The sequence below is a fragment of the Hydractinia symbiolongicarpus genome, chromosome 10, assembly GCF_029227915.1.
Source record: "Hydractinia symbiolongicarpus strain clone_291-10 chromosome 10, HSymV2.1, whole genome shotgun sequence".
Classification (NCBI taxonomy): Eukaryota; Metazoa; Cnidaria; class Hydrozoa; order Anthoathecata; family Hydractiniidae; genus Hydractinia; species Hydractinia symbiolongicarpus.
Window position 1 is genome coordinate 15,084,054 of NC_079884.1, and position 12,362 is coordinate 15,096,415.

Consider the following 12,362-nt stretch of genomic DNA (forward strand, 5'->3'; position numbering starts at 1 on the left):
TCCGCGGTTGCGGTTCAGAGTGAGAGTACAATGCGAGTGCGAGTAAAATAAATATGAGTAATCTTTTTATAAACGCTAGTACGCAATAAATAAACTACTCCCAAGTAAATCTCTAAAAATATATATCATGTTAATTTTAATTATATATCATGATATTATATATCATGATAATTTTAATTCACCATTAATTTTTTTTTAATTTAGTTGCTCTTTATAAATTAAAAAATATATATATTTGAAAGTTCAACTTTTCTCTCTTCTTTAAATGCTTTCGCTACTTTCGTTATATGGAATCACTTCCAGCATGTTCTTTTGCAAGCACGGAATCAGCATGATATCTAATTATAGTTATTGCCACATGTAGACTTTGCTTTCTGAATATTTTTAAACAAACATTGCTGTATAACTCAGACAACAATCTGTATAATTTTATAATATAGTCATAGAAACAGGACGTAACAAAGCTTGTTTTCTTTTTGTTTTTGGGGGGATGTTTTAAGATCGAAGCAACAATAATAACAGTTTAACAGAGAAAAAATGGAACAAAAATGAGCACACGCCATCCCACGCCACTGGAAATTATGCCGTGCGAACATTGCGCGGCTCAAAATAATTGAAAAGTATCAAGACGTGTGAAGCTCGCACGCTAGCATTTTTGTTCCTGACGAGGCCTGTACACCGTAAAAAGTGCGGGCGTTATCGAGTGAGTTTGGCGTTTTAAAAAAATATTCAAGTATTCGCCCGAAAAAACCCGCATAAACCCGAACAATGATCGAAAAAAGTGCCTTCTTCCCTCCTGTCTTCCGCACAGTATGCTACAAGGAATTACATTTCAGGAATGCTTCGGGCTACTTCAGGAAAGTGCAGGCAGTTTCAGCGAACAACCATCAAATTTAATTCGAAAAGTCGCCCAAACTCGTCCTTATATTTGCATCCGTTTGCGGTTTATCTCCACCCTCTTTATCATGAAAGGTAAGTTTCAACTCATGACATCAACTGAGAGAGACGACAGGGTGAATGCCTAAAATACCCAAACTATCCAAACACACAAAAATTTAGCTTAAAATACAATTTCCCAACAAAAGGAAACAAGTCTTGCACCAAATTGCTTGAAATAAAGAAATTGTTAGCAAGAGAAAAAAGGTTAAAGATTAAAGATAAAAGATGCCCATTTTTAGGGACAAGGGAAAAGGTTTAAAACCGATAGTTCAGAGATGGCCTATGGCCTATTGACAAACTTTTAGTTCGTTAGAAAAATTATTGCACAAAATAATCTAGCCATAGCTAACATTTTCACCGAGCAACCACACATCCGGAGAAGGCACTACACAGAAATTGAAATTGCCGGTTCGCGTTTCGTGAACTTGGAACATCGATAAATTCCTAGAATTTAGTGAATCGCCTAAGAATTTTGACGGGGGTCGTGTAAAAGTATTAGGTTGTGCAGTCTCAAGTCAAACATTAGACTTTTTATTAAGAAAAAGCTGATTTTTAAATAAAAAATATATTTTCCTTATTTTAAGTTAACTTTTAACTACTCAATATTTATATTCTTATAAATTATATTTAAACTAAACAAGCTAAACACCCTAGCAGTATTAGTAACGCGAAAAGTGTGTACACTACAGACCATTGGTAAGTTCCAGGAGAGTGTCTGCAGACGAATTAAATTTGGTATTATGAAGAAAAATAACGCATAAATAAAATATTTCTATCCCATACATTGTACTATATAATTTATTTTATCCTTTCGTGTATTTATTTTGAGCAGAAGGGTAAATCTTAAAAAGATGTACAAAAAATCTATTAACCTGATAAAAATTTACCTGACACGTCTGGTCAGTCCTTTAAATTAACATGATCCTTCGATCGTGATTTTTTTGCTGCGCTTGGCACAAAAAGTTATGGTGAACAAGCTGAAGATTTTAGCTGGCTAAAATATTAAAATAGATATTTTAACTATGGAAGTAGCAGCAAAATTTGAAATGGCGGCGGCCATAGACTTTGGAACAACCTACAGTGGTTATGGTTATTCATATCGTTACGACAAAGATAAAATTCACGTTAATTCGAACTGGTCAAGTGGCTCAGCGCTTTGGAAAGTCCCCACAGCTATTTTGTTTGACGATCAGCTGAAATTTATGGCGTTTGGCGAAGATGCAGAAAACAAGTATAGTGAATTTGCTGAAAGTGAAGAGGAGCACAAATATTATTATTTTCACCGCTTTAAGATGATGCTTTATAGTGAACAGGTAGATAATAATGGCCACTTTCTTTTTTTTTCTTTGTACTGCACAATGGAGTTAGCTTAGGTTACAGCAACTATTTCCTATCCAAAACCGATAGTATTTACTTTTTGAGGTTGATAACTATTATGAGTTAACAATAACCAAATTGGTTTAATTTTGTAGGCAGCCAGGTCAGTGTCATTGTCTCCATATTGTAGCTAAGCTATAGATGAGTTGCGAATGTTTACAAAATTCTGTATATGAACACATGCATCCTGACAGGAAGGACCACATAGCCAAATTGAATTTTTATGCTAATTTATAGCTTTTTAGGAATAAAAGTTTGAAAATGAATTAGAATTGTTTTCTCTCAACTGTTATCTTCTCTGTTGAAGTGAAGAGGGTGCCGATAAGCCGCAAACACCCGCATATATATGGGCGAGTTCGGGCGACTTTTCGAATAAAATTGGCGGTTGCCCCCCAAAACCGCCCGCACTTTCCCGAGCTCGCCCGGAACATTCCCGAAATGCAATTCCTTGTAACAAACCATGCGGAAGTTGGTTGGGAAGAAGGCGCTAGAAGAGAAAGGAGTTAATAAAGTTTATATATAAGTTACTTAGAAAGTAAACTTTATCAAAAACCATCAAAAACAGTTCTTTTAAGAACTTCGCTACCACATAGTAAGTTTATTTTAATTTTTATAGTTTTTATGAATCATATTAGTGTCTATTTTTTTTTTGTTTTTCAGGCATTGTTCGGGCCTATGCGGGTTTTTTCGGGCGAATACTTGAATTTTTTTCAAAACGCCGAACTCGGCCAAAAACGCCTGCACCTTTTTACGGCGTATGCGGCTTATCGGCACCTTCGTTTGAAGTGCAGACATTACCAATTTAAGTGTCAGTTTTTTTCACACTTATTATCGATCTTTGTCAATATTATCGATCGTCACAGCCTGTTGTTTATATTTTTTGCCTGTGCACATGCATGAGCATGTCTCTATTGTTCTCAATGCAAAATCACAACATTACTTCATGCCACAACTCATTTATAGCTAGCTAGCTAGCTAGCTAGCTATAACTAATTGGCTTTTTTAAAATGTTTACATTGTCTATAAACTGTGTGGCAGGTAAAAAGATGCTACGGCTTGCTGATAAGGGTCTCTTTAAGCCGATTTCCTCATTGAAACGTTGTTAAGGCTATAACCTATTTTCCAAGTGCGGGATACTTTGTGTTTATTCATATTCATATGATCATTGTCAGATCTATTGTCCTGTTGTAAATGATATTCCGATGTAAAACCCTTGGCTGTCCTGTTTGAAAACGGACCAGACGGTTTGTAAGTGGGTAAGTGCAGTAAAATACAAGCCGTATGTCCTGTTTGTAAACAGGAAACCACTTGTTTAGAAAAAATTGATGCTATCCTAGTTTAAAACGCTTTGGCCATGTTTGTGAGTCATATATGAGCCTTGATAATTAGTAGAATTTTTCTACCAAACAAAAATTGTGCATGTGTTACAAACATGTAAAGTGAATAATGCATCCTGATAAAAAGCGCTTAAAGGGAACTCAAGGTACTTTTACAAGTTAGACTCGCCTAAAAGATTTGCATGAGAATTTCTAAATACCGTATTTTCCGGTATATAACCCGCGGGTTATAAGTTGATTTTTACAACTTCCATCATTGGTGCGGGTTATATTGTGGTGCCGGTTATGTGATAAGTTTTATATCTTCTGTCATTTATTGTGAAACTTAAAGTTTATACATTTAATGTAGAAAATAGTACCCACGGGATTAAATGCGTACATTAATATAACCGCATGCACGATCCTATATCTACGTAATCTTACTTCAACTACGTGATTTAATTTTTTTTTTTACACAGTGAAATTGCTTTCTTTAACTTTCTATTGCTTGCCATTGTTAATATTACGAGCTCTCCCTGAAACATCATTTTTCTTTTGTGTTGAATGTAATTATAATCTATTTATATCTTTGCAATCACATTGAGCACATTGAAATGATTTGCTATTGGTAATAAAGCAATATAGCAGGTATCATTTTAAGGTTTAATTGACACATATTTCACAACCTAGTGCCCAGGACTTAATTATTAATTCCTGTTTAAAATTTTGAAAAAGATATAAATAGATAACAAAATTCTATAAACATTAGAAAAGAATGTTCCGCACATCGCTGTTACAGACAATCTGTGATAATTATTATGTTGTTTATTTTTATTCTAAAAAAACTTAAATATACATAAAAAACAGAGATTTTACTTTAGGTTTATAACCTGATAGAATAGTTTTTTATTTGTTTGTTTGTTCAATTGCAGGAAGAGTTATTATTGGCTGAAACTAATGTTTACAAATTAAAAGAAAACAGCATTGTCCGATTTGGTACTGCCGGCATTAGCAGAAGATCGACTTGTCAAATTGATTTTAATTTATTATTATTTCGCCAATAAGAGACAAGGAAGTTAAGAATAAGAGAGTCGCTAGTTTAGACAGAATGTTTGGGGTTCATGAGTTTAAACGTCCCCCACTTGTCTCCAGCATGAAAAAACAGAACAGACGCACATGAGTATAAAATGATTAGGGTAAGTAAAAATACACTGAATTTTTTTCTTAACATGATGCAGGTTATGCAAAGGTGCTGGTTGGTAAAACACATTGATTGAAATTTTATGCGGGTTATACGAATTTGCGAGCTATTTGATAGCATCTAGTTCCTAAGTCCCTAAAAAAGCTGAGCTGCGGGTTATACGATGTGCGGGTTATATACTGGAAAATACAGTATTATACTTTTTGTTAAAATTTTGTGTAAGTCCAGATATAGATTGAAAATTTTTATTCTGGCTTCAGTCTTTTTTAGTGGCATTTAACCCTGCTAAGTAATGCACAAACAAATCATTCAGAGCTCTAACTACATCATTGAAAACAGTTTATCACCACTTGTAAAATTAAGTCATTGCAGAAAACTCTAAAATATATTTAATAAAATACCACTTTTTCTGCATTAAACTTAAATATTTATGCATTAACTACTTTTTATTTAAGTTTTTTTCCATATCACTTTTCTCTGGTAAAAAAAATATTTTTAATTTAGAAGGTAACTAAAAACATTTTTTATTGAGTTTAAAAATTACCTTAGCCAAATTTTTCCAACATGATTTAGAAACTGCCACAGTATTCTAATAAGTGCGAAAGTTGTGACGCCAGTTATTTGTCGACACTGTAAAAATGCTGAGTTATGAGGGTTTCGCTGGACATTAATGTAGTAGGTATGCTTTTGAAAGGTCTTATCATGGAGGTGCAGAACCAAACAGCCTGGGGACAAGGTTAGCATACTCTAAATTCCAAACTGGTTTCCCCATATTTTTCAGATCTAAACGTTCTTAGGGCGAAACCAGCAGCGTTGATGTTTGCGTTACATATTGGAAAAATTTCATGAGAAAACAAACTTTAATTAGACAGTAAATTCTGTCTTTTCCTGTACCATGGGATGAATTAAAGTAGTGTTCTTTTCTATTAAGTTTTTCATATTTTTAAATATATATATCCATTTTCTGAACCACATAAGCAACCTAGTCTCCAAGTATTGTTGGGAACAAGGTTGGCAATACTCATTTGAGCATCATACCCCATGTTGACGGGTTATTGATCAGTGATTTTTACAACCTGTTTGTTGAATTAAATTCTTTTCAATTTGAAATTTAAGAAATTATGCACACACCTGCTGCTAATATATTATTTTTTTTCATTTTTTTTGCTTAGACGGCTAGTACACAGTACTGTGCAAAGGTTTGTTAACATCGTGGTTCGTGTTTATTTCATGTTACGCACGAACCACGATAGCCCACGATGCATATTTTTTTAACAATGGTGGACCTCACGATCATGTTTCGTGGACTACACAAACAAAAATTAAACATTACACCGTGGTGTCCACGCTAGATAACTTCTATTGTAAAACAACAAAGACCGTATTAGTTTCTCAATTAAATCAAAAACCGACGGCAAAAAAATAAAGGTAGGTACATAATAGATTTTAATCGTTCGTGAATCAAAATGCGATGTAAAAAAACATTTCTATCACCGCTTTTCGTTTTTAAACTTTTAAAATGGGATCTAAAAAAACATTTCTATTGGCGCAGACAAATTTAACTTTTCTAGACAAATGACATTTCGTAAAAATACGATTGCGTCCATGACGAAAAGGTATACACCAAGCAAAAACTACGAATATGCTTTTTTTTTAACTTGATAAAACCTGAAACAAACAAATTAACTTTAATGAAAGACTTTTTTGAAAAGAAAAAAATTTAAATTATACTGGCTATAAAAATCGTGGAGCTCACGAAAATAATCGTGGCACACACGATCCTTCATGGAGATAATAACATTAGCTTGGTGGTCACGATAGAATGTTTGAATTTTATTGTAGTTTGTGTGCACCATGCTCGTCACACGAAAACAATGTTAACAAACCTTTTCACAGTACTGTATGTATCATTTTGAATTATTTTTTTAAAGAAATAAACACATTTGTACAGGGATCAATTTAGAAAAATTTTTCAGTTTTTTTAACTTTGTTGCAAAGGTAAATTAATTGTTTTTGGCTATGAAAGTCATTAATTATAGCGAATGAAAGTCATTAGTTTGAGCGGTACATAAATATGATGTAACAGGGTCACGTACCACAAAAAAAGACTGGAGCTAGTCTGAAATTTTTAACAGACAAGAAGGCCAAGGTGGCAAGAAAAACGAAGATTTAAAAAATATATCTGGGGTTACATGAACTTTTAACAAAAAGTGAATATGTCATTAAGAATTTTACATGAAAATCTTTCAGGTAAGTCCAACTTGTAAAAGTACCTTGGGATCCCTTTAACTTGATATCTATATTTTTGGAGCAACCAAAAGCAACCAAAATTTTGTTGACTTTTGGCCGTCAAACGTCGACACTATTGTGCCAATGAAAAACACTTTTCTAACAGGGTTTGTATTAGAAATATAAAGTCAGTTTGCAAAAGTTTTCTAACTGTAGAGAAGAAAACCTCCTTGCCATTGTTTAGGAGCAATGTGGGTCAACCATTATAGAAATAGGTGAAACAAATGATTGATAAAGAAATGGGATTTGCAACTTTAACATATCCTTCGTAGAATGATAAGCAAAGTGGGCTTTTCTTTTTGAAAATTGGAAATTGCGGCCTACTAATTCAACTACTACTCACTTTCTTTTGATCTCTTAGGACCCTTATGCTTTTTATTTTGTATATACTGACTGAATAATTGTAACTTAGTAACATTTTATATGCACTGACGATGGTTTTATACTGAAAAGCTTTTGCTTTATTTTAACTTGTTTGTTTTTACTTTTTTAACCCATAAATCTATGTTTTATTTGTCAAAATTTTAAAATATTTATATAGTGAAAAAATTGCACAATAACCGAAAATTGCAAAAGTTTATCTCACCCCAATTATTATTTAACGCAAAATAGATTTAAAAGCTTCATTCGCGAAAGTAAATCCCTAAAATTTTGCAGGTTTTTGCGAAACTTTCTCCCTGCAAAGAATTTAAATCCTGAATAAATAATAATTTGGCATGGTTACTAGAATTTATCTTAGCCAACAATTTTTTTAAATAGTTAAAAATTTGTTCATAGTACTCTTGTGTATAAACATACTAACTAAAGAATTTTAAATAAAATAAATAAAAGTCAAGTGAACTGATGCAGCTATAGAACCACAGAGAAAAAATATATGAACATTGTTTGGGTCTACTTTAATCTATGGAAATGATTTTATGTTTTTTATCGGGATATTTACATTTCGTAAAAATGCATATTTATTTGGTAATTATTTTAAACCATTACAGAAGATATTTCTTTGAAAGAAGGTGTTAAATCAGTCATGTTGCAAAATATGAACACTTTGCTAAAGCAGACTACTGAAATTGGTAACCGTCACATGAAATTGCATGTGTTTAATTTTTAGAACGTTACTAGGGACCTACATTTGGTTGCAGCTAATGGGAAAACCATGAAAGCTATTGATGTGTTTAGTGGTGCGATTAGCTATTTAAAGAGTCATTTAATGAACTCAGTGAATGATCGCAATTCAGGAAACAGAATCACTGTTGATAAAATCCGCTGGGTGTTGACTGTACCAGCTATTTGGAGTGATGGTGCAAAGCAATTTATGAGAGAAGCAGCTGTAAAAGTGAGTAGCAAGAGAGTTCCTTGTGTGGCTAATGATAATGATAATTGATTAGTGCAAACAAATTTGAATATAAATGTGCAGATAAGGAAAATCTCTGACCTGAGTGTATTTTTTTATATATATTTTCTTTTTTTTATTGGTTTGTGAACTATACATACATATTTTTAACAAAAAGAACAATAAATCCTAATGGAATTAAAGGGGCTACAAAACAGCTGTTGGTTTTCGACTTTAGTGACTTACACGAAAGTCGAGCTGATGGCGGCGAAAAACAAACTGGCTATTTTTTCGGCATGTATGTAGTTTACAGACTCAAACATATAGATATATCTATATATATAGATATATCTAGAATTTTATTCTTCTCCAGCCTTGGTCATGTTTTCATCCAGAATGAGTTTCGCTAAAATATTTCTTTGTAATTTACTTTTTGAAAAAAAATATTGAACAAAATGCGTTTGCCGGATTTTTAATATGTGCGCGGGATATACAGAAAGTGAGAATTTTAACCGGTTCGTTTCCCCTTCAAACACATTTTTGGATGTTGTAGCTAAGTTTTAAATTATGTTTTGTTAACTTAGAATTTTAATCTTTGTGACTGGAAAAATATGCTTATTTCTCTCCTTTAATCTTGTGTGTTTTGATTTTTCTTGTAGTTATAGTTGTCTATAATAGCAGAGAATTAATCCCAATAAAATGCATGTGTTCTTACTTGAATTTTATTGATAATCTTTTATGGGTTTTATCCATAAATTGAATTTCTTTATATTTAGTGTGGTATACCAACAGATGCGTTAAGTATTGCATTGGAACCAGAGTGTGCTTCTCTGTATACCCAATCACTGAAAGATGCACAGATTGTTGATTTTGCAAAAGCGGGTACTAAATACATGGTGCTTGACAATGGAGGTACATGCCTTATTTTACATTTTTAATATGTGAGTAAGCCAACGTAAATGGATAAGGGCGTGAGAGTCCTTTATTTTACCATGCAACCATGTCTTTTTTTCTTCAATTAAATGAAGAAGCAAAAGTGTGAAAAATGTGAGCGCCAGTACATCTCTACAAGAATTCCAAAATTCTCGTATATCCCCACTTTACTATTATCTATAGTGAAAAGTTAAAAATCTAATATTTCAAGGGTAAAAAGGGCACAAAATTTTAAATTGAATACAATCAAAACGTTTATTCCTTATTAAGTATTCTTGACTAAATTTTTGATTTAGGAATTTTTGTTGGCTGCAATAATTATTTTTGTTTTTGTAGGAGGAACCATCGACGTCACAGTTCACCAAATCTTAGGAAGCGGTGGCGTTAAAGAGTTATACAAGGCTACTGGCGGTGCATGGGGCGGTACCAAAGTTGATATTTTATTTGAAGAATATTTGACCACAATGTTTTCGAAGCGAGTCATTGACAAAGTTAAGAAAGATTTTCCCTCTGATTGGGTTGATATGATGCGAGACTTTGAGAAAATAAAACGTAGCATTAATCGCGAGAACGCTAATGACTTCGTTCTCTTCTTTTTGAAACCGTCCGTACGTGAAGTATATCAAGATCTGATTGGTGTAAACCTGGTCGAAGCTTTCCGAAACAATATTAGCAGTCGTGGCGCATCAATGAGAGGTTCGAGTAGGTTGCAGATTCCAAGGCGTAATATAACAGAAATGATTGAGAACGTTTCGAAAACAGTAAAAGGTCATGCTTCATTCCTGCTACAACAGCCGGAAGTAAGAGGGTTAGACTTTATCAACATGGTGGGAGGATTTTCAAACTCGAAAATATTAGTAGATCAAATCAAGTCGCTCGTAGGCAGGATACCAGTGATTGTGCCAGAGGAGGCCGAGCTAGCAGTCGTTAAAGGCGCCGTCATTTTCGGATGGAAACCTAATTATATAACTAGCCGTCGTAGCAAAAAAACATACGGCATTTCCATGGTTTCGGACTTCAAAGCGTCTGTCGATCCCTTAAGGCTTAAGTTTCTGGACGACGATGGTGTCGTGAAATGCAAAATGATTTTTGACAGATTAGTTTCAGTTAACCAGGATATCGGTGTCGGTCAGAAAGTAAGTCGTAACTATTTCCCAGTTTACAACAACCAATCAGAAATGAACATTGTTTTGTATGCCAGCGATAACGGCAATGTTAGATACTGTGACGAAGAAGGCGTGATAAAAGTCGGTTGTTTAGTCGTTCCAATGCCCGATGCAAAAGGCAACAAAAATCGAAAAGTAGCAGTTGATGTACAGTTTGGTAATACGGAATTCCGAGTGGACGGACGTGACCTTACGAGCGGGAAGATCGTGAACGCTAGTTACGATTTCTTATTAAATTATTAGAATGATGAATGACGACTACGCTAAATCAAACTTTTTCGATAATGTGTTCGCATAGTGCATTTTATGCTTCATATCCAATGGAAAGGACTTTTGCTTGTCAAATTTTGCAGCGAGAATTATTACTTCAACATACGAACGAACAGGAGCTATATGTCAATTTATAACTTCCTTTAAAGAGCTTATTGTGCTTTGATCGACAGTTTTATTGGTTGAACTTCTAAAGTTCGGAAGCTTCGACCACAGTTTTTGAAATTGTCTCAAGGTTTCCATAGAACCTGGACAATGTTTCGAAAGAGTATATTTTCTCAGAAGCAGCCATTGTGTTGTTTTTGGTGTTCTTCTTCACTGTTTCAAGTAAAGTTATCTAATAGAATTTCGTTGATAGGTTAGGGAAGAGTTAATGTTCTGTCAGGAAAAATCTTTACATTAACGTGATTTTAATTTGAGTAGGCTGCATACAAGTCGATTTTTTTCATTTAAACCTCCTTTGTGAACGAGTGTCACCATTTACTGCACCTTTAAATTGACCACAAAGTAAGATGGCAGGACATTCTCGACTAATTAAATTGCAAAAATGATTTCGGGCTCATTGTGGTAATATATTTCTTTCTTTCAAATTTAAGCCTGTGTGAGAACTGCTTATCAGTTAATGTAGTAAAATGTTCATAATTCCAATTGTTGATAGACACCCTTTGTTGTTAAAATGTTATGGCTGTTAATGTAAATATATTTTTGAAATATAAACATGCATTTTTTGTTGAAGCGCTTTATCATAGTTTTTAAATGTACGCATGTTCTATCGACTCCATACGTTGCATACACTAAGTATTGGCAAAATTGTAATTTGATTTGTACGAGTTTGTGTTTGTATATATGTCATATCTAAATATATTTTACTTTATCGACAAAATTGTGGATATATTCAGGTATCGACCGCAATGTATCGACTAAGCTCCTTGCGAGAATTTGCGCTTATGTTTACACCTCGCTTGAAGCATGCTGCGGTGGTTTTGGATGTTTCCACACTAACAAAACTTTATTTAGCACAACAAGTCATCATCATATGGGTTGTTGCTATAATCTAGTCGCGCGAAATAGTTGACACTTAAATGAATACACGTTTGTTTTTTTCATAAAAAAACATGTGAAAAAATTTGTTAGGGATCTTAATAAAAAGTGAATGTACGCCTAAAGCATGATTTCATAAGAAAACAAAGACGTGTATTGTAAACAAATGATATGCTAGGTACAACATAACAAGATGACTGTATGTTTATTTGTCACACTGCGAAATATATCTACTTGTAATTATAAAACACGATGGATGAGATTTTCATGTTTTCTTATGTTTATGATGTGCAGAGAGTACATCACAAACTTATTAAATAAAGACTGGCGAAGTTGATATTTCCCTATAAAATTTAAATTGATTAATTTTCGCAAATGTCGCAAATTTTATGCATATTCGCGAATATTTGTCTGCGCGGAAATTCCTGAAAAGATCAACTCGCAACAATTATTCTTCCCAAAAAATCTTATAATGATTTATTTAGCAAAAACATCAAAAA

The 12,362-nt window shown here is 33.4% G+C and overlaps 1 protein-coding gene across 1 annotated transcript; it reads left to right on the forward strand.

Moving 5' to 3' along the window:
* Window positions 1-1,823: 1,823 nt before the first annotated feature.
* Window positions 1,824-11,704, forward strand: LOC130612057 (heat shock 70 kDa protein 12A-like). The gene is made up of 4 exons (XM_057433346.1): window positions 1,824-2,252; window positions 8,231-8,455; window positions 9,229-9,364; window positions 9,722-11,704. Exons 1-4 carry the CDS (start codon window positions 1,962-1,964, stop codon window positions 10,792-10,794), a joined length of 1,725 nt encoding a protein of 574 aa, XP_057289329.1. The 5' UTR covers window positions 1,824-1,961; the 3' UTR covers window positions 10,795-11,704.
* The last annotated feature ends 658 nt before the right edge of the window (window positions 11,705-12,362 follow it).

Coding starts and splice junctions, on each gene's coding strand:
- LOC130612057 (XM_057433346.1), top strand. CDS start 1,962: ATGGAAGTAGCAGCAAAATTTGAAATGGCGGCGGCCATAGACTTTGGA. Junction 2,253..8,230: donor TGATGCTTTATAGTGAACAG/GTAGATAATAAT, acceptor TTTAATTTTTAG/AACGTTACTAGGGACCTACA. Junction 8,456..9,228: donor TGAGAGAAGCAGCTGTAAAA/GTGAGTAGCAAG, acceptor CTTTATATTTAG/TGTGGTATACCAACAGATGC.